This window comes from Podarcis filfolensis, assembly GCF_964270895.1.
Source record: "Podarcis filfolensis genome assembly, chromosome: 10".
Classification (NCBI taxonomy): Eukaryota; Metazoa; Chordata; class Lepidosauria; order Squamata; family Lacertidae; genus Podarcis; species Podarcis filfolensis.
In genome coordinates, this window is record NC_139612.1 from 56,227,570 (window position 1) to 56,251,966 (window position 24,397).

At 43.4% G+C, this 24,397-nt stretch overlaps 1 protein-coding gene across 1 annotated transcript in view; it reads left to right on the forward strand.

The window, feature by feature from the left end:
• TMTC1 (transmembrane O-mannosyltransferase targeting cadherins 1) overlaps positions 1–24,397 on the forward strand; it is a 134,615-nt gene that overhangs the window by 11,429 nt on the left and 98,789 nt on the right. Inside the window, exons 2-5 of the mRNA XM_083572308.1 lie at positions 730–907; positions 6,437–6,510; positions 11,676–11,852; positions 13,284–13,490. Of these exons, the coding sequence (XP_083428434.1) occupies positions 730–907; positions 6,437–6,510; positions 11,676–11,852; positions 13,284–13,490 (636 nt within the window). The remainder of the gene's footprint in view (positions 1–729; positions 908–6,436; positions 6,511–11,675; positions 11,853–13,283; positions 13,491–24,397) is intronic.

A 24,397-nucleotide genomic window follows, 5' to 3' on the forward strand; every position in this document is an offset into this window, starting at 1 on the left:
TTAGCTTTCATTCTGCCATGATTCCTCCCTCCCCCTTTTGTTTAATTGCCCTCCTGTTTTAATCACAAACAAAATTCTGTTTGAAGCCTGTGTTTAATTGTTACACCAACTGGCTTGCTGCCCTGGCAGCAGCGGTACTGAAGTGCAGCTACTATAGAAATAGTAACCAATGAATAAGGATGTGGGGAAATCAGATGGTGGTTCTTAAAAATCTGCAAAGCAGCCAGTAAGGGGAAATAACTGCTTTTTGACTTTTGTCTTAACTTTTCTGGCAACTGGATGGAGAGAGTGAATTGCCAGCCCTTAAGCCCTAGGCTCTTGTACTTGCTCTCAGCTTCCCCCCACCCTGTCCTACCCCCACCCAGCATTGACCACCATCTTCTGACTAAATTTGCAAAGCCTTGCCTGCTGTGATCTGGATTCTCAAGTGGACTGGTACATTGATGAGCTCTTTCCTTCCACTTCCATCTATGCAGAAACCAAAGGGGATGAGAAACCAACGTAGCATGTGCAACCTGCAGCCAGGCTTGCAAATAGCTCCTGCCCTGTCCCAGAGGCATGGTGTATGTGTGACCACCAGGCAGTAAAATATTTATACGGCGGTAACTTCTGTGGACTTCATTTGAAGCCGTCTTTAATATGTGTCAATTGATATTCTGTCTTCCCCAAAACTCCTGCTCGGTATCTTATTACTGTTCTGGTTTTGCTTTCTTTCTTTTTTGAAAACAGGCTGAACATATTGCTGGCTGGGATGAACCCCTTCTATTTCCACGCCGTAAATGTAGTCCTCCACTGCCTGGTGACCCTTGTGCTGATGTACACTTGTGACAAAGCCGTCTTCAAGGACAGCCGCCTGGCTTTCGTCACGGCCCTCTTCTTCGCTGTCCACCCCATTCACACTGAGGCCGTACGTATACAGGAGAAGCAGCTAAAGGGGCAAGGGGCTTGTAATCCAGCTTTGTGGAAGCACAGACCTCCCCAGTAATTGGAAATCTACCCTTTTTCCACGATAAGAGCTGTGCTGACTCAGTAGAAAGCAGCTTAGTAATGATAACTGTGGCACGCTTGCGTCAAAAGATGAGCGAGAATTGCACCACCGTATTTAGAGAAAAGGACTGGTGTGGCAGGGGAGGGGAAGAATTAATTTTCTCTCTCCATGATAATTCCTAGTCCTGAGAAGGTTTGCTTAGTTGTAAGTACACATGCCTTTGTGCTAGAATTATGATCCTGATTAAGTGACTAACGCAGTGTTGCTAGGAATGAATACCAAGGGCTTTTCGCTGAAGGATAATGAGACGCTTAGCAGTTGCACAATACATATATATTTTTTAAAAATTCCTTCTGAGATGTCTGTCCTGCTGAGACATTGTTTGGCTTCCATTTCTTCCTCTAGCATTCTCTCTCTTAACACAAAGAAGTAACCCAGCATTCAACAAGCTCTCCAAGTTTTATTACGTCTTGAGAGAATAATGAATGTTGCAACATGCCCACAGATTGCATCGTGCGTATGGTTACAAATTGGAAGAGCTGAAAACATTGATCAGTTAATCATTGTGATTCATTTATAAGTGACTAGAGCGCTGATTTCTAAAACAAGCTGGCAACAGCATGTCACAGCTAATATTAAGCCCTGCTCCCCTAATATATCTTATGTACTGATTTTTTAAAGATTTCATTCCTTTCCTGGGAGTAAGTATCAGTGAACTCAATGGAACTTATTTCTACATATTTCTAGCGTACTAGGGTATTTTTGCCAGAGTGTTCAGGGCACTTAGATATTACATTGTAATCTCTAAAACTTCCCTGTAAAGAAGGTCAGTATAATTATTCTCATATTGCAAATGAAGAGCTGAGGTTGTCTGAACTATATGGTGAATATAGGAACATATAGACATGCCTTTATGTTTCAGTGATCAGACCTTTGGTCCATCAAGCTCAGTATGGTCTGGCAGAAACTCTCCAGGGTTTCAGACTAGTGTCTCTCCCAGTCCTACCTGGAGATTCCTGATTTATAGTCTTTTAGCCATTACACTGCAGTTCATTGACTGAAGTTTGCCAAGAGTGCAATATTCTATTTTATTTTTCGAGGGGTGGATAAAATATTTCCGATTTGACATAAATCTGATGCAGTTTCAGGAACTGGAGTCAGAATTCTAAAAGCCGGGATAACTAGGAACACTGGGACTGTTGCTTTAAGGGTGTAACTCCATTGGAAGATCTCATTTCAAGGCCTGTCAGGAGGGGAGAGGGCTCCTGTGCTTGGATCCTGCTTGTGAGTTTCCCATGGGCATCTCATTGGCCACTGGATTAGAGGGCCATTGGTCTGATCCAGTGGGCTCCTCCTGTGTTCTTAAATGTTTAGTGCCTTTGGGGGCCTGAGAGTCCACACAACCCTCTCAGCATTCCATGTGGCAGAGGAACAGAACTTGAAGAAGATTTCATGGAAAGAGAAGTCTTAACAGGTATCAGAGGCTCCTGGAACTTCCCCATTCTGTCAAAAGCCGTAGGCTTTTAGCTAGTTTTAAGATGCTTAGGAAATATCCCTCACAATTCAGAAGTGAAGTTTGTCATCGCCAGCGTTATTTACAAAACATTTCCCTCCGAACCGGTACTTCGTTGGAGGCCTGGCCAATGTGGAATATTTTAAGATGGGGAAGAGTGAAATGGCTTTCTTTGCTGAGTTCCTTTCAGGAAAGATTAGCTCTTTAATAACAAAGGAGCCTTGAGCTTTCTAGATGCCTCCGAAGCGTTTCAGGCCTTAATCAGCCAGTCTTTAAATAATGTACCATTTTAGTATGTGTGGGATCATTAAAGTTAGAAAGGGAGGGGGGTGGAGAACTCGTTCTTTGAAATTTTATTTTAAGGTAAGAATTAGCAGAGAACAAAGCAAATGCCTGGATTCTTAAGATGAATGAACTCGTGATATGAGCCAGGTTTCATGGAATCACAGAATCTTAGAGCTGGAAGGGACCCCTAGGGTCATCTAGTCCAGCCCCCTGCAATGCAGGAATCTCAGCTAAAGCATCCGTGACAGATGGCCATCCAACCTCTGCTTAAAAACCTCCAAGGAAGGAGAGTCCACCACTTCTCGTAGGAGTCTGTTCCACTGCTGAACAGCTCTTACTGTCAGAAAGTTTTTCTGAATATTTAGTCATAATCTTCTTTCTTGCAACTTGAAGTCATTGGTTCAAGTCCTACCCTTGTTCCGTCTTCTATATTTGAAGATGGCTATCCTATCTCCTTCCAGTCTCCTCCAGGATAAACATACCCAGCTCCTTCAAGCACTCCTCATAATGCTTGGTTTCCAGATCCTTGATCATCTTGCTTGCCCTCTTCTGCACATGATCCACCTTGTCAACATCCTTCTTAAATTGTGGTGCCCAGAACTGGACACAGTATTCCAAGTGTGGTCTGACTAAGGCAGAATAGAGTGGTACTAATCTGGACATTATACTTCTGTTGATGCTGCCTAGAATAGCATTAGCTTTTTTTGCTCCATCACACTGTAGACTCATGTTAAGCTTGTGGTCCACCAAGACACCTAGATCCATTTTGCATGTACTGCTAGTAAGCCAGGTGTCCCCCATCCCACATTTGTACAACTGGTTCTTCCTGCCTAAGTGCAGAACCTTACATTTGTCCCTATTGAAATTCATTTTGTTAGCTTGTGCCCAGGTCTCCAATCTGTTAAGGTCATTTTGTATTCTGATTCTGTCTTCTGAGGCATTAACTACCCCTCCCAGTTTGGTGTCATCTGCAAATTTGATGAGCATCACCTCAATTCCTTCATCCAAGTCATTTATAAAGACGTTGAACAACAATGGGCTCAGGACAGAACTCTGCGGCACCCCGCTTGCCTCTTTTTCCCCCAGGATGACGAGGAACAATTAATGTGTACTCTTTGTGTTTGCTCAGTCAACCAGCTACCAATCCACCTAACAGTTACTTCGCTTAACCCACATTTTTCCAGTTTCGTCGCGAGACTATCGTGGGGGACTTTGTCAAAAGCCTTACTGAATCAAGATACACTATGTCCACAGCATTTCCTTGATCCACCAAGTTTGTAATTCCATCAAAAAAAGAAATCAGATTGGTCTGGCATGACTTATTTTTGAGAAACCCATGCTGGGTCTTAGTAATCGCAGCATCCTTTTCTAAATGCTCACAGACCAACTGTTGACTTATCTGTTCTAGGACCTTCCCCAGTATCAATGTCAAGCTCACTGGTTGGTAGTTACCTGGGTCTTCCTTTCCCCTCCCTTTTGAAGATGAGGACAACATTTGCCCACCTCCAGTCTGTAGGGAACTCACCTGTTCTCCAAGAATTCTCAAAGATAATAGACAAAGGCTATGAAATTACACCCGCAAGCTTCCTTAGGAGCCTTGGATGCAGCTCATCAGGCCCTGGAGATTTGAATTCATTTAAAGTAGCTAGATGTTCCCTTACTACCTCTTTTCCTATCTTGGGCTTCAGCTCTCTCCTTACATCATTTATTCTGTTATCACCAGGTTGGGCATCACTTTCCTTTTGGGTGAAGACAGAGGCAAAGTAGGTGTTAAGTAGTTCCGCCTTTTCTCTGTCACCCAATAGCATTTCTCCGTGTTCCCCACACAGAGGACCTACCACTTTCATGTTGTTCTTACTTCGGACATAGCCGAAGAGAGGTGCTTTTAATTTCTTGATTTTTGAGAGGGGATAACATATTGAAATAACACAAATAAATTCATTAAGGAATTTGCCAGGTTTTGAGACTCGGGAAATGGCAGTAGTTCATAACAGTCAAAATTTATGTACGAACTGAGAATTGCCTAACCTTTTGTTGGTGAACTTTATCATAGTTAGGAATTACTGTGCTAGCGTACAGGGGAGGGCTTTATTTTTTAAAGACAATGTCTCCCTCTCTCTCTCTCTCTCTCTCTCTCTCTCTCTCTCTCTCTCTCCATCTCTCCATATAGAGAGAGCGTTGTAGACTTGTACTGGATGAATCCACAGCATACATTCGAAGCACATGGCTTCCCACAGAGAACCCTGGGAACTGTAGTTTACCCCTCACTGAGCCACAACTCCCAGCACCATTAGCAAACTGTGGTTCCCAAGATTCACTGTTGGGGGTGGGGACTTGTGTTAAATGTGCTTTAAATGTATGATGTGGATGTGTCCTTGTAGAGTTATGTCCATCTCTGGAGCGTTTGCATCTTTGCAAACTGCCCCTCAAGTTATTTTTAATCCCTTGCCCTTCTTCCTCCTTCAGCTGACCTGAAGTAGCCTCAGGCCCAAACCACATCTTACATGTCTAGGAGTGCATTGGTAGCCTAGCAGCCTTTCTCCTTGGCTAAGGAAAAGCTGTTTCCAGTGGATATGACTGTGGGCAGAGAAGGGGTGATGAAGGGGAACTGTGCCCAATATTTCCCCATTCCACCCACTGGCTTCCTGGATGCCTTACAGATGTTGCTAGTCTGCATCTCCCATCATCCCTGGCCATGTTCCAATCAACATCTGGAGGGCCACAGATTCCATGTGGAAGAAAAGGCCAAACTGAAGGGCACTTTGACCTGGGAAAAGAGGTTGTGGGCCTTCTTAGCACACTTCTCTGCTCAAAATAACAGCCCCTTCCAAAGCTGTATTCCTTAACAGCAACAGCAAACTGTCAGGTTATCGGTGCACACATTTGCACGTTGTGTGTGCTTTCCCTCCCTTACACACGTGTGTTCGCCTTCCGTTTCAGCATGGATTAAGAGTTTACCACATGCTGGGGATAAATTGGAGCTGAAATCGAGCCTCCGTATTTGAAAGCTTATACCTCTGGTTACTTACAATGTGATGGGCAAGCAACAGGATGGATATTGCTGCTATGGCCTGCATACGAATTTCCAAGGGGTGTCTTGCTGATCGCTGCTGGAGACAGAATGATGGAATGGATTGATCTTAGATCCAGAAATGCAATTCTTATCCACCACACACACACACCTCCCTAGGGTGGGGTGGATCAGCCCTTTTAAGGAATGTTTGTGAGTCTGTTTCTAATGTAAATCCAATATATTTCTCAGTCTGAACTCACATTTTCCCTAAAACTCCTCTTGAAATAACTCACGTATTTTATTCATGTGTGCCATTTCTAGAAACACTTCATTCATCCTTCAGGGCCTCATTGGGCTAATTTGCATGCCATGGTAGCCAGGGCTAGGCAGTTTGCTGCCCTCCAGATGTTTTGGGCTGCAGCTTATCTTATGGCAAAGTTGAGGGGAGAGGAGAGGATACAGAAAATGAACCCATAGTTAAAACTAAGGCTGCAATTCTCACCACGCGCTTTTGGCAGTATGTCCTACTGCAGTCCTATGCAACAACATTAGTCATTGCTGCAGCTTTGAAATACTGTATAGTTTCCTTATTTAATTACAATTCTAACAATGTTTCTCTTTTCCCATCCCTTCTTAGGTAACGGGTATAGTAGGCAGAGCAGATGTCTTGGCCTGTCTACTATTTCTTTTGGCTTTTCTCTCCTATAATAGGTATGGCTCTTTTTGTTTTATGGGGTTCTTAAAAAAATAAAATGTCCCACCTTTTTCTCCCAAGGAGCTTGAAGCAGCTTGTGCACCCCTCCTCATTTAATCCCTACAACAACCCTGTGAGGTAGGTTAGGCTGAGAGGCAGTGACTGGCCCAAGGTCACTTACTGAGCTTCATGGTTGGGGTTTGGGGAGGAGCAAGCTGGATCTCTCAAGGAAAGGGTCAAGCCATCTTGCTGCTTCTGTGCTCTATATTATCCCCCTCCACTGAGCTGCTTTTTCTTTAATTAAAACAAAGGAAGAGGGTGGGAAGCACCTGCTTTTTCCAGAGATGTTAACTGCTGTCCTGCTTATATGGTATGGTACCATTTTGGGGGTGTGGAAAACTGCCCTGTATCAGTGCCTGTGGAGCAGAGAGAGGAAAACCCCATTTAGAGTTTCTTAAGCACTGTGAAGCACAGGCAGGCTTCCCTCTTCATTCCAGCTGTGGGGGAAGACCTGTGCAAGCATCCCTTTGCACATACAGAGCCTTCTGCCTCAGTGAATCTGGGAAGGCCTTTGGGTCACTCAGGCACCAGATGTGGCCTGGAATTCTAGCAGTGAGAGAGACAGGAAGCAGAGCCTGCTCCCAGGGGGAATGGTGGGACGACGACAACAACAAAAACCTCTCCTTGGAACTGTGTCTACAAATCACGGCACAGACAAAAGTGTGGATGAACTCTCAGCTAGGCTCCTCCTTTCCTTAAATTGTTTCCATTCCAACCAATTATTATAAGAACTGCTATTTAACTTTTTTTAAAATGGGTGCCTTCTTGGTTTCCCCATCCCACCCCTCTTCCCTCAGCATCCTTTTTTTCCTTTTGCTCTCTGTCTTTCAGATTGTAATGCCTGCGGGTCTTGGTTCCTGATTATATGCAAGCCACTTTGTGAGCCTTTATGGCTGGGCAGTGGGGCTACACATATTTAAACAAGTTAGATAAACAAATTCCACGTCGGCATGGAACTGTTGTGTAGAATCACGCCACTCGCCTGAGACCCTTGAGTCTGTGGCTGAATTGGCTACATGATGAAATATCTAATAATCCCACTGAAGTGAAGGGTATTACATAGTTAAATAAATGAGTCCTGTAATTACTGCGAATGCTTCACAGAGTCTCTGCTGTAAGCAACGAATCACAATTTGCATGCTCTTAAAACTATTTGTTTGCTGGCACTTAACAACAATGAAGACAAACGGCTTGCAGAGTGCTTACTCCCTTTTAAAAGCGTTTTTACTTTTAACATCAAACACGATTGTGGTCAAGTTTCTAAATCTTTCCAGCGTATAGAGAGAGACTCAGTGTCTCTGATGGGGATTCAGTTACTCTGTTAAAGTCTCAAGCAAAACGTGCATTGTCTTAAGAGTTTAGAGAAGCTGAGCTGAAATCGGATGGGGATGAGTTCACTGAACATTTTCACATCCTTTGAAAAGTCTCCCCACTTTCAGCAATTGAGAGTAGCTTTAAAAGGGCTTCAAAGGCTCCTTCAGTAATGGTTTGTGTGGGCTCAAAATGTCATTCCAAGACCTCGGCAAATAGGCCAGTCTTCTGTTGATAGGAGCATTCAGATGTATGTTCGGTTACTCTTTAAAAAACTCTCGAGCACAACAGGTAAGCTATTTGTCTTCATAGTTTATAGAAATGAGCTGAAATCAGGTGTACATGTGAATGTGGCAGGAAGGCAGGGGGAGGGAGTGCAGGGACATGGGAAGTTGCCTTATACTGAGTCAGACCCTTGGGCCCATCTAACTCAGTATTGTCTGCACTGACTAGCAGCAAATCTCCCATTTCAGGAAGGACATCTCTCCCAGTCCTACCTGGAGATGCTTGGGGAGTGAATCTGTGAACTTCTGCATGCAGAGCAGATGCTCTCCTGCTGAGCTGTTGTTCCTTCCCTGACTGGGACTGCAGCACATCTGCTCACCCCCGCCGGGATTTCCAGATGTCTCCTGTCTTCTGGAATTGGATTGTGAGAGTGGTGGTTCTGTTACCACACCAGGGGTACAACAGGACCAGGAATGTTTGCATGGTGCCCAAACAACCAGGCAAAGCTCATTCTGTTGCTGCATTGTGCTGGGAGCATAACAAGCAATAAAACTGCCTCTGTAGCACAGTGCAAGAAGACAGGTAGCCTTGTCTGGTTGTCTTGGCAATGCAGGGAGGAGTTCCTTCACAGTGAAGCAGCCTTGCTTCGTGTACCCTTTGCTGGTGATACTAGGTCGCCAAATCCAATTGGCTACATAGCCCTTTGAATTGTGCTGTCATCTCCCCTCCTCACTACGTGATCCCTGATTTTGTCCTTAACCCTTCCATCTCATGATGTCACCTGTATCGTTCCATCTATTTCCAGTGTTGAGAGGTGAGTGCTGATCCACATGTAACCAGAGTAGTACCACCCATGTACAAGAAGGGTGGATTAGCAGGCTTGGGAGAATGCCAGGGTCTGCAGAAACACAAAACACTATTAAAAACTCCCTCCCTGCCATGGAAGGGCTGTACCTCAGTGATAGAGCATCTGCAGAACGCCCCAGGTTTAATCCTTGGCATCTCCAGGTGGAGCTGAGAATTTCTCCAGCCTGAAACCCCAGAGAGCCGCTGATAGTTATTGTAGAAAATACTAAGCTAGATGAACAAATGGCTTGACTTGGTATAAGGCAGCTTCCTATGTTGTTCATGTGTTCTTGGGAAATCCCAAGGCAGCCTAATGATGACTGAGCATATTTGGTGAGTGCAGAATGTTGACTGACTAATGGAGGAGACAAAAGAATGGGAAATGGTGGTGGAGAAAGAATGGAGCAGAATATGCCTGGAATAGGGTGGCTGTGGCTAAAATGCTGAAGTGGGACAGTCTACGCTGCAACATTATGCTGATGGTCCCTTTTGTTTTGTACTAAAAACTTAAATGTATAGGGCGGGATTCACCTAACCAGCCCCAGCAGCGGAAGGATTTGCATAATGGGGTCTCTCCCTATGCTCCCCCATAAAAATGGCTCTGGTGGGGTTGGGAGAACCCCCAGAATAGCAGGCGGAGGAGGAGAGGGGGATTGCTCCATCTCACAAGCTGCAATGCTTGTGCAAATGAAACAATTGGAAGAGTATAGTATTAAATCCCACGCTTTGTTTCTGACCACCCCTAGATGTTCACATTGCTAAAGGTAAAGGGACCCCTGACCATTAGGTCTAATCGTGGCCGACTCTGGGGTTGCGGCGCTCATCTCGCTTTATTGGCTGAGGGAGCCGGCGTACAGCTTCCAGGTCATGTGGCCAGCATGACTAAGCCGCTTCTGGCGAACCAGAGCAGCGCCCGGAAACGCCGTTTACCTTCCCGCCGGAGCGGTACCTATTTATCTACTTGCACTTTGACGTGCTTTCGAACTGCTAGGTTGGCAGGAGTTCACATTGCTAACTCCATCCTAAATAGACCACAGAAGTTTCTATAAATGAAAGAAGCTGTTGCAAACTCTTATTGTCCTTTGTTCCAGGAAATGTCATTGGAATAAAGTTAGTGGTGGTCAGTTTATATTCTATTCCTGTCAGGAAATGCTTCCACTGGGTGGGGGCTCCCTAAGGAAAGGCTACATGGACACGCTGGATTTCTGAAACGGAATTGAAAAGCTGTCATAAGCCATGGATTTCTCTGAATGCAAATAGGGGCATCGTTCTACCCTTAACATCTCTATGGTGAAAGCCCCATAGACCTGCCAGTTCGGCATTTGTAGTGACAACCAATTTAGGTTAAGTATAGGAAGTGACAATAAAGATTATACTGGGACATAGAAATCTGCCTTATTAAATCAAGTCAGACAGTTTGTCCCTCTTGCCCAGTATTGTCCTCTCTGAATTGGCAGAAACTATTTAGTTCTCAGACAGAGATATCTCCCAGTACCTGTTCCCTGGTGCTTTTTAACTGAGGATGCTATGGATTGAAGCCTTAAACTTGGACCCTGATGGCTGTGTTCTACCTCCACGGTTCTGAGTACCACTTGGGAGGGAACTGCAGGTGGAGAGAGTGCTGTTGTGTTAAGGTCTGGATTTTGGGATTGGGTTGGTCACTGCAAGAACAGGCTGCTAAACGAGATGGGCCAGTGGCCTGATGCTGTAGGCTCTTCTTATGTTCTGATGACCTTCTGCATGCAAAGCATGTGTCCCACCACTGAACTGTGGTGCCCATAGGTGTCCACATGGGAGAGGGCAAAAGGGATGTGGTCTCCCACTTCCCCTTGATGAACCATACTCTTTGGATCCTCCAAGTTTCTATCATTTGTGGAACATGAGATGTGAGGCTAAGTAGCCTTATTCATGCATTCAAATAACATATGTAGTCATACTATCTGGAGGGGCAGGGGACTGCACATACAAGCCACACCCCCACTGCCCCTACTGGTTGTACTTTACCCTTAGGTCAGGGGAAGATGATCACTTCCCAAGAATGAATATCCCCCTGCTTCCTTTTTGGACCAAATACAGTTTGGAAGCTCAAATGGCCTTAATTGTACAGTACCTGTATTCCAACAACAGGAAGGATTGGGCTGGAGAGCAATTCCTAGCTCACATGTACACAGCTGTTTGGTGCCAAGGTATATCTTGGGTAGGCACCAATTCATGGGCATCCATAGGCAAAGTAAAACACTGAAAAGGGAAACAGGCTAGTTTCTCATGAAAAATGGGATGAATAGTGCCTGTACAATAGTAGTGGAGGGGGAAATACGCGGGAAAATGTAATTACACAATAGGACTATTGTGTAGTTGCATTTGCCCAATGTGTGATTGCATTTGCCCATATTCTTCCCACCTATTGTCCGTTGTTGATTGTATGCTCCTTGGGGGAGGAAAGACACGTGCATGCTGTCTGTGTAACTCTATAAGGAGCCATATGTCGTCTCCTCCTTTTACGATAACTCCCTTTTTTGCCCATTCTTCTTTTTGCCTTATCGCTCTGCTTATTTAACAGAAGCACGTTGTTGTTTTTCGACTTTGCTGATGCAGACAGTCTTGTTTATTAACAGTGTACTAGGGAGGGGGTTTTATAACTTAAGGGAATGAAATCTGCTTAATGGACAAATAGGAAGCAAAATGCATTTGCCGTTTGGTTTTTTGAAGTAATTTCTCCCATTTCCATTCTGCCTTGCAGGAGTGTGGATCAGCTTTATGTTGGGGAACATTTCCCCCCCACTGCCTCCCCCTCCTTTTTGCTGCTTAGTTTATTTCTTGGGACCTGTGCAATGCTGGTGAAGGAAACTGGGATCACCGTGTTTGGTGTTTGCCTGGTGTATGATGGCTTCTTGCTTTCTCAAAATAGACTCAGAATGTAAGTAAACATAACTTGCATGTTTAAGTGTTTTGGCTATATCTATCTTGCATAGAAGCACACAAAATGTACCAGCTCATAAATACGTTCAGTACATGGGTGTCCACAGTGGGGTGACGTGGGGCAGTTGCCCTCGCTGGATCAGCCAGAATTTCCAGATTCCCAGCTTTCATTTTTTTAAAACAGGAAGTTGCTAGTATTTGTAAAACTTGAGATATGAGGCAAGTGCTTCCACCAGTGCAATGGGTCTTCCCCCATTCTCCCTTTGTGCACTCCCCCCATGTCTCTCCCCAGTTGGTTCTAGGGGATGTCGAGAGAACCCCTAGAACAACACAGGATGGGGGGAGGAAGTAGAGAAATGGTTAGTGTTGAACTGGGTCCAAATAAATTTGGGTTCAAATCCCCACCTAACCACACATAGTTACTGAGTCACCTTGGTCAGTCACTGTCTCACTGCCATACCTACCTCACTAGGTTGTTGTGAGAATAAAGGTTTTGGGTGGCTGGGGAGAAAACCATCTATGCTGTCCCAAGCTGCCTGGAGGAAAATATTAGCTAGTTTCCATTTGGACAGAATCATCCCTAAAAACCTTAGAACTTGGTTGTCTGATATGTATTTAGGACTGTTCAGTGAAAATCTTTCTTTCCTTCAACTGCTTTCCTAGATGGGCTCCTTGCATTGACAGATGCTAACTATTGTGTTTTATTGCTTCGATAACATTATATAGCTGCCACATCTGTATTGTAGAGCTTCCAGGAATTAGGCTGTGTGGCCCAGGTGTGGCACAACTTTATATCCGCGCTAACGTTATCCAGCATGAGTGCTGCAGTTTATAGTGCTCAGTGTTTTATGTCTATACTTCTTCCCTGGCACTCTTTATTGAGATGGATTTCTCCATCCAAATAAAATAACCTAGTTACACTGATAACAACACTTAAGATCGATAATGGAAACAGCACCAACAGCTGCAACAGACACCAAGCCATTAGAGCAGCAGCAAATGTACAAGCTACAGTGAATAATAAAGTATATAATTGTATACATACACATTTGTAAATTTATATTAAAGTGAATTAAATTTTTGCTGGGTTGTGGTCAGCTAAGCTCCACTCAGACCCACTGGAATTAATGGGCACTCGTTAGTAGCACTGACATTGAACCCAAGCCTGTTTCATAGAACTGCCAATTATTTATCCCAGGTGTGGGGAATGTTCATGTATTTGATGCCTTTCTGCGATTCATTTTCAGCCCTAGAGAATGACTCAGAGGAGCACTCTTGTCACGCCGTCTGAGAAATGATATTGGGTGTGGGATCATCCTAACACCGCTTTTCACACAGGTGGAACCAAATAAATGCTGTAGGTATCCCCCGCTCGATGTACGTGGAAACCTGTCTGTTAATAAAAAGCTTCGATTCCTCTTTCAATTAGGAAAAACGGAGGGGTGCACCAGAAGATTCCTCGGCCTCCTTCAGCTTCCCTACACGCTTCGTTACAATTTCCGTCATCCAGCAGGGAAAACGGGAAGCACCGCGTGGCTCACAAGGGGACATGGAACTCCTGCCACCCAGCATCGCCTGAAGAACAGCAGCACAACGGCCTTTCTGTCTTGAGCAAAGTTGTGAGGGCTGTGCTAAGGTACTATATTCAAATAAATGTTCGGAACTTGGAAGTGCACCCAGCTGCTTTTATCAGAATAGCAGGTGAACTATGGGTTTGTGTGAACCTGCCCCATACCTTGCCTTTTGTTCATTTGGCCTAGTCTTCGCCAGCCTGATGTTGGTGGACTCCCAACTCTCCTCATCCCCAGGCAGCATGGCCCAATGGTTTGGGGAGGGATGAATCTTGTCAACTTTGCTTTCTCTCTGCTTCCCATTTTTCCAGTCTTAAGTTTAGCTCTCCTCACTTTTGCACCAGTTTACAATTTTGTTTAAAAGTCTGAATAAAAATTCATATACATTTTCTTGCGCATTTAATCTAAAATACACATTTTTGTATAGTGTTTTGCCTAACACACACATTTTTGCAAGCAATATACAGTGGTACCTCGGGTTAAGTACTTAATTCGTTCTGGAGGTCCGTTCTTAACCTGAAACTGTTCTTAACCTGAAGCACCACTATAGCTAATGGGGCCTCCCGCTGCCCCCACGCCGCTGGAGCACAGTTTCTGTTCTCATCCTGAAGCAAAGTTCTTAACCCGAGGTATTATTTCTGGCATAGCACAGTCTGTAACCTGAAGCGTATGTAACCGGAGGTATCACTGTAATGCGTTTTTGTACCTCATTTTCACCAATGTAGGAAATTTTGTGTGTGCTTACCCCTAATAATATGCTTTTTGTGCACATTTATTGTTTTCAAAGCTGCAATGCAAAATTTGAAGAAGTGCAAATTTTGAAGGGGAGCTGCGTTTTGGTTCATGTGTTGGTTTGAGAAGTGCCAATTAGATTTGCATTAAAATGAGCCAGACTGATTTATCCCCCATCGTTAATCAGGGATGAAGGGAGTCTCAAGGGTGCCTGGTTGGAGAAACCTGCTCTTAGGTCATTTGGGTCTATTCTGACTGGCAGTGGCTGTCTAGGGTCATAGGCAGAGGTCTCTCCCATTGCCTCCTGCCTAAGCCTTGGTACCTGGAGATGCCAGGCACTGAATTGTGGCTCTCCTACACAGCATAACTTAGTTTCCTTTCTCCCCTCTGTTTTGGGGAGCCAACATGTCCCAGTGCAGTTTCACCAGCATACCTAGCTTTCAAGCGAATGTGGTATTTTGGGTGAGGACCATTTAGCAGGTTGCGCTTTAAGGGTAGCACAACTGGTTCAGCCGCACCGGGTGCCGTGCTGCAGGGGGTGCCACAACAATGCTGTAGAATGGAGCCAAGAGGCCAGGGGATGCCAAATTTTAGTGTCGCATGGGGCACCTCTGAAATTTGAGAGTCCACTGCACTTAGGGCCCTATCCTGCAGAGATGAGTAAAGCAACTTCCCCTAGGTTGTGTCACTAAATGGCAACTTTCAAATGTGAACAGGAAATAAGGGCTTTGTGTCACTTCTGTTTTTTCTCTCTGGGTGGAGCACAGCTTCCTTCTACTAAGGATTTATGTGTATTGCTTGCTAAGTTTCCTTACCCATCTGCTGGTAATTGAGTTGTGAATAAGTCTTATTAGCCATTATCCCTTTTTAATCCCTCCTTAATAGGGCACAGTGCTGTTAATTGGATATGCTTGTTTCCTGGTGTTGTGTTTCATTTGCCAGGTGATCTTTTCCTCGAAACGCTGGACTTGTTGATTAGGGTAGTGACTCCTGCGGTATAACCATGGGGCCAGACCATGTGTGGAGAGTTTGGCTAAGCAGTCATAGCAAAATAAAGCAAGGGTTTGTGCTACAAGTGTACAGCCAGGCAGACACTTCTCAAAGGAGTAATGTGACAAATTTCCAGGCCACAGGGATGCAAACAGCCCTATAGATGCACTGATTTTACAGCGCATCTGTAGTGTGTCTCTCTACAGCAGCCTTTCCCAGTCTGAAGTTTTGGCCCACAGCTCTTATCAGCCCCAGAGAAGCCAGGTGAAGATCTTTTTTACCCTGCCATACTTTTATGTTTTATGTTTCAGTGCATTCAGATCTGATTACAAATAGTTTTCCCATTTGCTGGGTTTTTTGTTAATTTTTATTATGGTCACTTTTTAGGCTTCTTTTTGGTACTGTCTTATGTTGACCTGTGAATTTTTATATCATTTTTGTATTGTGATTGTTTTACTGATTGAATTGGATTTGATTTTTTTTTCTACATTGCCCAGTGGTCTTTGGTTGCTGGGCAGTTCAGAAATGTATTCTTATTCTCATTACAGACATAATGTACATTATAGGCATAACATTTTCTTATGTCCATGTGTTGACAAGCCAGTCATAGAAAGGAGTTAGCAGTTGGACTCTCGATATACTGTAATCAGATTTCAGCATTTGTTCTGAAAGAGTTTCTGCATTCAGAAGTGGTACAGCTAATTTTGCTGATAAAACTTCTGCCCATGTAGTTCTACTGTATGCTTATGCAAGATATCAGCAATATCTGTTACCTTGGGTCTTTGTGTTCTGGAGCAGTTAAGAAACAACTAGAAAAGTGTTAGGAACCATAACGTTCCAGGTGATCTATAATGTAGTTTTTGGCATTTACTCACTATTTTGTAAAACAGACAAACAAAAAACCCAAATGGTCCAATGCAAGTGTTTGTTTTTAATTACAAACTTGGTTGAATTTTGTTTTTAATTGCCAAACACAAAGTGTTGTCTTCCAAAGAGAAATAAATGCACATATGTTAAGACTTTTATGCAGTCATCCACATGGCATCAAAACAAACTTGGAAAATCTTTTACATTACATTTTCAGCTCACACCCGCAGGGTATACTTAAGTCTAAGGTGTTAAGATAATTTCTCCATAGTGGCTGCTGTGACTGAGACAGAACGGAGATTACTGTACTATTGTTAATAAACAATATAAACTGAGACCATACAGAGCCAAACCCAGCTTTCTTTGTTCATCCTCTTATCACCCAACGAACATTCAAAAAATCAAAACCAGCAATAAACTAAAAACACATCGGCAGTCTAAATATCTCAGTAGGCTTGTCTAAACAAAAATGTTTTTAGCAGGCCCTGAAAAGAATACAGTGAAGGTGTCTGCCTGATATCAATAGGCAGGGAGTTCCAAAGTGTCAATGGCACTACAATAATAGGTTGGTTTATTACAGGTATTATGTGGCACTTGTAACAGTGCCAGTTGTGCAGGATCAATCCCATCAGGAACTCCAGTCTTTGCCTAGCATGAGATACTGTGTTCTGCTATGCAAGGGAGTATGGTTAGGTTATTAATGTCTTCTTAGCTCTTTTATGAAGCCTTTTAAACTTGGTTGAGCACCTTTTTGAAACATTTGCCTTTATAAAAAATAAAAGAAAACTATTCACCACCCTTTGAAAGACTGACAGCTTTATGGAGGACTGCTCATAGTTAAATGTTGTATGGAAACATGGTTTTCTAATGAGAACTAAAACGGAGAGCGAGGTAGGTTTAACTACCATTTTGTGATTTTATAAATCTCCCCTGTACAGTCCTCCAATTATCAATTTGTAGTTAAGTTCTGCAAAGCCATGGTGAGTGCACTTGATATCCTCAACGTTTAATTTAACACGAAGCTAATAACCTGCTCTTGTCTTTTCTGTCTTGTAAGAAGTTAAGTTATATCTATTTATTACAACAGGGAGTTTGGGTTATGTGCAACTATGGAAGAGAGATGAAATTATCAAACTTGGAAAAATACTTTAAAAATTGCCATCAAATAAAAAAAAATGTGAATCAAAGATGGTTCAGATATTTGCAGTATCTCCATGTCAAATGGATTGTTTACTCAGATGTTAAAAATAACAGCTTGTTATTTGCAAGGCCCTAAAGTAAACTTAAGGTCCGTATAGTTAAATTAAAGCTATGGTTTTCCCAGTAGTGATATATGGAAGTGAGAGCTGGACCATAAAGAAGGCTGATCGCCTAAGAATTGATGCTTTTGAATTATGGTGCTGGAGGAGACTCTTGAGAGTCCCATGAACTGCAAGAAGATCAAACCTATCCATTCTGAAGGAAATCAGCCCTGAGTGCCCACTGGAAGGACAGATCCTGAAGCTGAGGCTCCAATACTTTGGCCACCTCATGAGAAGAGAAGATTCCCTCGAAAAGACCCTGATGTTGGGAAAGATGGAGGGCGCAAGGAGAAGGGGACGACAGAGGACGAGATGGTTGGACAGTGTTCTCGAAGCTACAAACATGAGTCTGACCAAACTGTGGGAGGCAGTGGAAGACAGGAGTGCCTGGTGTGCGCTGGTCCATGGGGTCACGAAGAGTCGGACATGACTAAACTATTAAGCAGCAACAAAGTAAACTTGCAAATAAATCTACAAAAATTAGTAGTCCATAAAAAAATTATAACTCACCTGCTCTCACATACCTGTGTTAGTCATTTAAAGGGGAAAACCCACCTTGGCTTTTGAAAACCTTCCCCTACATAGCCACCTGGAGCCTATTCTTGCCAAGTGAATTTACAAACTTCTGCTAATGAGATACGTGTGGTGGATTTTTTTGGGGGGGTAGCCTGTAATGTTTAATTTTTTAATCTATTAGACTTCATTGTAATCTTTACAGAAAGGCAGCATTCAGATGCAGTGAATGTAATTATTGGCAAATCCTTTAATGAGCTAAAAAGATATCTCTGATTAATTGGGCAGCAGATTAAAAAGAAACTAACATAATAACTTATTAAAATTGTAGATTTTCAAGAACTATATTAAGAAAGGCACTTAATCTTCTTTTTCTCTCATACACATTGTCTCTCCCCCTGCACCCCCCCAGCCCACACACAAAAGAAGAATGTCTTTTCTGAGATGGTGCCTAAAACAAAACATGTATACGTGACCTACAGGCAAATTATACTTCTTGCTTCAGGTCTAGCTGTTCCCAGGCTTTCTTCAAAGTGCTAGTCGTTATTTTGAAAGCTTTTAAAGTGGTTTAGGACCAAGATACTTAAAGAACAATCCCACCCCAGATAGGAATCTGCTTGTCAGCTAAGACAGGGGTGAGTAACCTGCAGCCTGACACCCTTTCATGTGTGTAGAAAGGAGGAAAACAGGGGGAAAGGGGGTGACAGAGATAAAGGGATAAATAGGCACCACTGTGGTGGGAAGGTAAACGGCGTTTCCATGCGCTCTGGCACTTGTCACAGTGTTCCATTGCTCCAGAAGCTGTTTAGCCATGCTGGCCACATGACCTGGAAAAGCTGTCTGCGGACAAACGCCGGCTCCCTCGGCCTGAAAGCAGAGATGAGTGCTGCACCCCATAGTCGAATTTGACTGGACTTAACCCTCCAGGGGTCCTTTAGAGCCAGTGTGGTGTAGTGGTTAAGAGTGGTAGTCTCGTAGTCTGGGGAACCGGGTTCACGTCTCCGCTCCTCCACATGCAGCTGCTGGCTAGTCACACTTCTCTGAGGTCTCTCAGCCCCACTCTCCTCACAGAGTGTTTGTTGTGGGGGAGGAAGGGAAAGGAGAATGTTAGCCGCTTTGAGACTTCTTTGGGTAGTGATAAAGTGGGATATCAAATCCAAACTCTTCCTCTTCTTCTTTGCCTTTACCTGTGTTGGAAGCAGCTTTCTACAGAGTTTGTCCATTGGTCCATCTCACTTAGTACTGTCCATCTTGACAGCTTTTTTGGGAAGATACCAGGGATTGAACCTAGGATTTTCTGCTTGCAAAGCATTTGCTCTCCAATTGAAATACAGCCCCTTTCCATGGCATGCTGTGCTTGTTTTTAGAAGAGAACCTAATACAATCTTGTTGCTGTTCAGGGATTGTTGTGTCATCTGGGGCAGAAAGTGTTTCATTGTTTCCTAGATTTTATTTTATTTGGTGGGAATATCTCTACCTCACCCCCCCATCTCAATCCTCCCAAAAGAACGGGAAATTTATCTTGGGAATTTGTGGCTTGCGCTAACATCATTGAATTCTTTCCTTGTTATAAAGTGCAGATTTATAGCAGGGAGTGGCTATTTTATTTTAAACGTAACCAGCAGACTGCATAATAGGCCTTGCTGATCTATGAGGAGAGGGTTTTTACAAGCTCCGGTCAGGAAGTTAAATGTTGGAGGGCTCAAAGACAGCTGTCTCTATTTCATCGTTATTCCCTGCATTTGCAATTCAGCTGCGTTTGATGGATGCTGTGTGCGCTTCCAAGGTCAATAGGACCAGATTGTTTACACTGGAGTTTTTTTGTATGGGTGCCAACACACACACACACAAGATGCTCTGATTCTTGCTCCTCTACTATTACCAGCCCCAGCAAAAAAATAGCAGGAGAAAGAGATATTGAAATGTTGGAGGAAGCAACACAGCTGTGAGCCGTTTTGCAATTAAAATTTCAAGACCCGCGATTTTCGCCACCAGATATTGCTGGCCAGAAATAAAATAGCAAGGAGGGCTCCACAGAGCACAGAGCATCTAACTCATCATCTGAATATATTATTTGAAGCATAGGGGGCGGGAAATCTGTGGCCTTCCAGATGTTTTGGATGCCAACTCCCATCAGCCCCAGCCAGCGTGGCCAGTGATCCCTCAGTATCTGGGAAGCTGCAGGTTTCTCACTCCTAGTCTGACAGAAATTTGTCACAGGAACTTCTCTACGTTTTTTCAAAAAGTGAGTTGCGTCTCCTCGGTTGTCGTCTTCTTTGGCAATCACTTATAGCTGAGTAAGATTGTCTTCCATGAACACGGTTTTAACAGTGAGTCTGTAAGTGACTGCGGAGGCCCATTCTGGATCCGCACGTCCTTCCACAGTGGGGATGTAGGTTTCCAGGTGGGAGTTGATCATGGTGAGGGGTTGCCAAGCGTGCCTTCCTCTTAGCACTTTTCTCCCTTTCGTCCTGAGTTCGAGCGTCTTCAAAGCCCATGACACCTTTGGTAAAGGCTGTTCTCCAATTGAAGCGCTCCCAGGCCAGTGTTTCCTAGTGTTTAGAGTTGACAAAAATGTTTCTTGTGTTTGTGTTACAGGTTCTTGGTACAGTCCTCTCATGGACCATCTAAAACTGTAGCTGCTTAAATAGTGAGGTGATGAGTTGGAGGCACATTTTTGTTCTGTTTTTGAGGATATGTTGGTGTTCCCTATCATAGGGAAGGGGGGAAATAGCAATAATGGGCATTCCCTCTTACAATGGAAGCTAGACATTTGCTTATTAAATTTATTAATTCCTTCAATATTTCAAAAACATTTCAATATTTCTAAAAGGCTTCTGTGTCAAAGTTTAGATTTTTTAAAAACATAATAGATTCATAGGTTAAAAGGCTGAGGATCAAAGCCTTTTTAGTTGATTAATTAGTGGAGGCTGCTGTTCTAAATGCAGTTGCAAGGGTATAAGTAGAACACAGGTGAAATCTAGACACATATAAAAAACAATGTGAATTTTTTTTTTGGAAAAATATATATTGAATTTGCCATAGCGCATCATCACCACTTGTTGTCACATTTGTGTTAATGCACTTTACAACACATTGAAAATGTTTTATTTGTAGCTGTATTGTTGAGTCCGCAGTGAGTCTTGTACAGTACACAAGCACAAGCTTGCACTGAGTGAATCTGGCTCTTTTGACTGTAAAAGTGGTCTAAATAGTTAGAAAACATTTTCAGCTGTGGCTAAATTTGATCTTGGCCCCTAAACATTTAAATAACTGGATATATTTTCAAAGTCCTGATGTTCCAGTTATCATTGTGTGCCCTCTGTTCTTCATGCCAGATAATGGAACAGAAGCAATTTCAATTGTATAGAAAAAGACCACCCACCAAGGGCATTTCCCTCTGTCCTTAATCCTGTCTTCTTCCACTTCATAATGTAGCCATCTTTGGATCCCATTTGTGTTCACTGGCTTAATTAAACCTCTTTCCCAGTGGCTTATTTCAGATACATATTAAATTTACATAAACACTTTCCAAAGTGCAAGTCTCAAGATTGTTTCAAGGCATAGAAACTAAGTTTTGGATCTGGTGGGAGGAAGAATTGACTCATAACATATAGAGAATACATAAGCCTATTATAGCTAGTAGGCAACTCAGTCGGAAGCATTTCATTTATTTTATTATAGGTATCTTTAATACAGTCTCCCAATCATATTTCTATGGCAATTAAACGGCATTACATGCAAATTTTGTATGCAATTCCAATCTTGCAAGATAGGACTATTACAAGAAAAGGCAATCAGGGGGATTGGACATCTTAAGCAAGAAGGAGTACTTCAGCACTTCGGGATTAAACTAATATCACAGGCATTTAAGAGTGCTTAACCTAGCCTGGGCTGTGCTTTCTCCATGCAAACAAACAAAGTAATGTTGGACCAGGACTTTCAAGACCCAGTTCAAATCCCCACTCAGCTATGACGCTCACAGAGTGACCGTGGACTCCTCACTGTTTCTCACCCTCACTTCCCTCAGAGGGTAGTTGTGAGGATAAAATAGGGGGGAGGAGACCCATGCAGAACACCCTGAACCCACTGAAATCAATTAGTAGCGGATTTAAGACCTAAGAAATTATCGTTCTTTGCACAACATGCAGTCTGTGGAATTCATGGCCTCTACGAAACAACTTCGATGGAGTCTAGCATAAAAGAAGCTTAGAAGAATGAAAATCACAACAAAGCTTGATTTTGTACAGTAAGTCCTCAACTTGCACTCATTTAACTTGTGCACATTCATCTTTCTGCACCTGGCATTTTTTAAAAAGGGGGTGGTTGTCAAGGAAAAAGAACTTTGGCAATCTCACCTGCCATTGAACCCAGTGTGTTTTGACTATTCGTGTGATCCCTGGAACGTAACCCCTACGTACGTTGCAGGCTTATTGTGTGTGTGTGCATGCGCATGCCATCACTGTGCATAACACTTTACTGTAGTGCAATATGGCAGGTCTCTGCCCGAAGGAGTTTACAGTTTAATATACAATATACAAAGCAATGGAAGTAACCGAGGAAGAGGAAGAGTGATTATTTCACTGATACATGCTGTTGCTTTGTTTTAGTTGAATATGGGAATTAAGGGATTGTACCAAAGGATTCAGAGAAAAAGATCTCGATAATTTTTTGATAATTTGAAGACAGGGGCTGTGAGTTTGTGCATATGTCTCACGTGAACCTCTCCATATTTGGTTTGATCTGCCTGCACTTCTCACCATTGTGTTAAAACTTTCACAACACAGTTCTTCTTAAGACCTCATATGGGATAGTTTATAGATAGTCTCTGAAGGTTCCCCATTGATCAGTTATGAGGTAATGCTTTCCTTTAGCTTGATGCCTCACTGGGAGTCAATTCTGAAAGCACTGACTTGGAGGAAAAAATGTTGTGTTGGAACCAGCTGTATATAGTGCTGGGCAAAATCTTCAAGACATTTTGCAGATTTGGCAGGTGATAGGGGTTTGGGACTCAGAAGTTTAACCCAACAACAGGATGGGGATTTTTCTGTGTAATGAGCTTGGGTAGAAAGGCTAAGGGAGCTGGCCATGTTCTGCCTACAACCACAAATAAAGGAAGGAAACCATAACATTAGCCAATGGGCACTTGCAGACTGTCCCCCCCCCCTTGCAGGTATGTTCTACAGCGCCATTGGTCCATTGGTGGACCATTGGCTCATCTGGCTCAGTATTATCTACACAGACTGCCAGTGGCTTTCTGGGATTTCAGAAATGATCCCCAGGTCTCTCTGGGTATGCCATTCTACAGCCTGTCATCAACCGAAAAGGCCTTTTCCCCAGTAGCCACTTCCCAGTATTCACTCAGGGAGAAGGGCATCTAAAGATGATCTCAAGGTCTAATTAGGCATGTTTGCGAGGAAGTGAACCTTAAGGAAGCAGGTTGTAAGCCTTACAGGTTTGGGAACATTTGGCTTTCCAGATGTTGGTGAACTACAGCTCCCATCATCCCTGATCCATTGGCCATGCTTGCTAGGGTTGGTGGTAGTTGAAGGACCAAACCCCACCACTCCTGTTCTAACACATTTAGGTCTTTGAAGGTCAAACAGCGGATGTCCAACCCCAGTATAAAGACTGGCTTGTTAAGTCTCTTTTGTGATTCTTTGCCTGTTGGTTTGCTCTGTGCTGTGCAATCCAGATGTTGCAGCATGAAGGTTAATGGCCTCTGGAGATTAAGCTGCATCCTTTGGGGCTATTGCAGGATGATCACAGAAACCAGAAGGATGTTGCTAATCTCTTCAGCGGTGCCTTTGAGACAGGCTGGCACAATAGCATGACATGGAATGTTTGAGATTTGGGAACAAGCAAAGTATATCAGTGTTATGCACTAACATGGTTCACAAGTGTGTGTCTTTGGGTCTTTTCATTAGTCATTCCACAGTTGTTTTGAGTTTCAGGTCTGTCCCTTCAAAATGCAAGTCACTGTTACGTTCATGGGTCTGCTGAGCCATTCTGCTGTTTTGGTTCCACTCCTGGGATTTTATAATGTGGATCAATGTGACCCCAGTCATCTCTCCTTTCTTTTGACCTGCTTGCTAAGGATAACGATGAGCACTGCTGCTTGCGTCATTGCTATTCTTATATCTTAGAGCACATCTGCCTTCCAAATTGTAAACCACTTTTAAACTGGCTTACTGCTAATGACACTTGAGTGCTCCACTATTGATTTGTTTTTCAGAGGGACTTGACAGAAGTTGAGGTCCCTGGTGGCTAAGGAAGAATTCTTGTTTCTTCCTTTTGTTTGTTGAGAAAAAGAAACTTCCAACCCAGGACGCATTCAGACTTGGGGACTATTGTGATAGTCTTCCTGACCATAATGCTAGTGCATTATGTTTTCTAATGTTCCATTCACATTGCAGTATCTGTGGTATTATGGAACTGTGGCTTTTCAACTGATAGACAGGCATGCTGCACTGAATTTCATTCACAGCAGTGGGTGTGGTGTGACACAACAGCAAACATCATTGGACAACGTCCCTACTTCCCCTCTCTTTCCACACATACATGCTTCT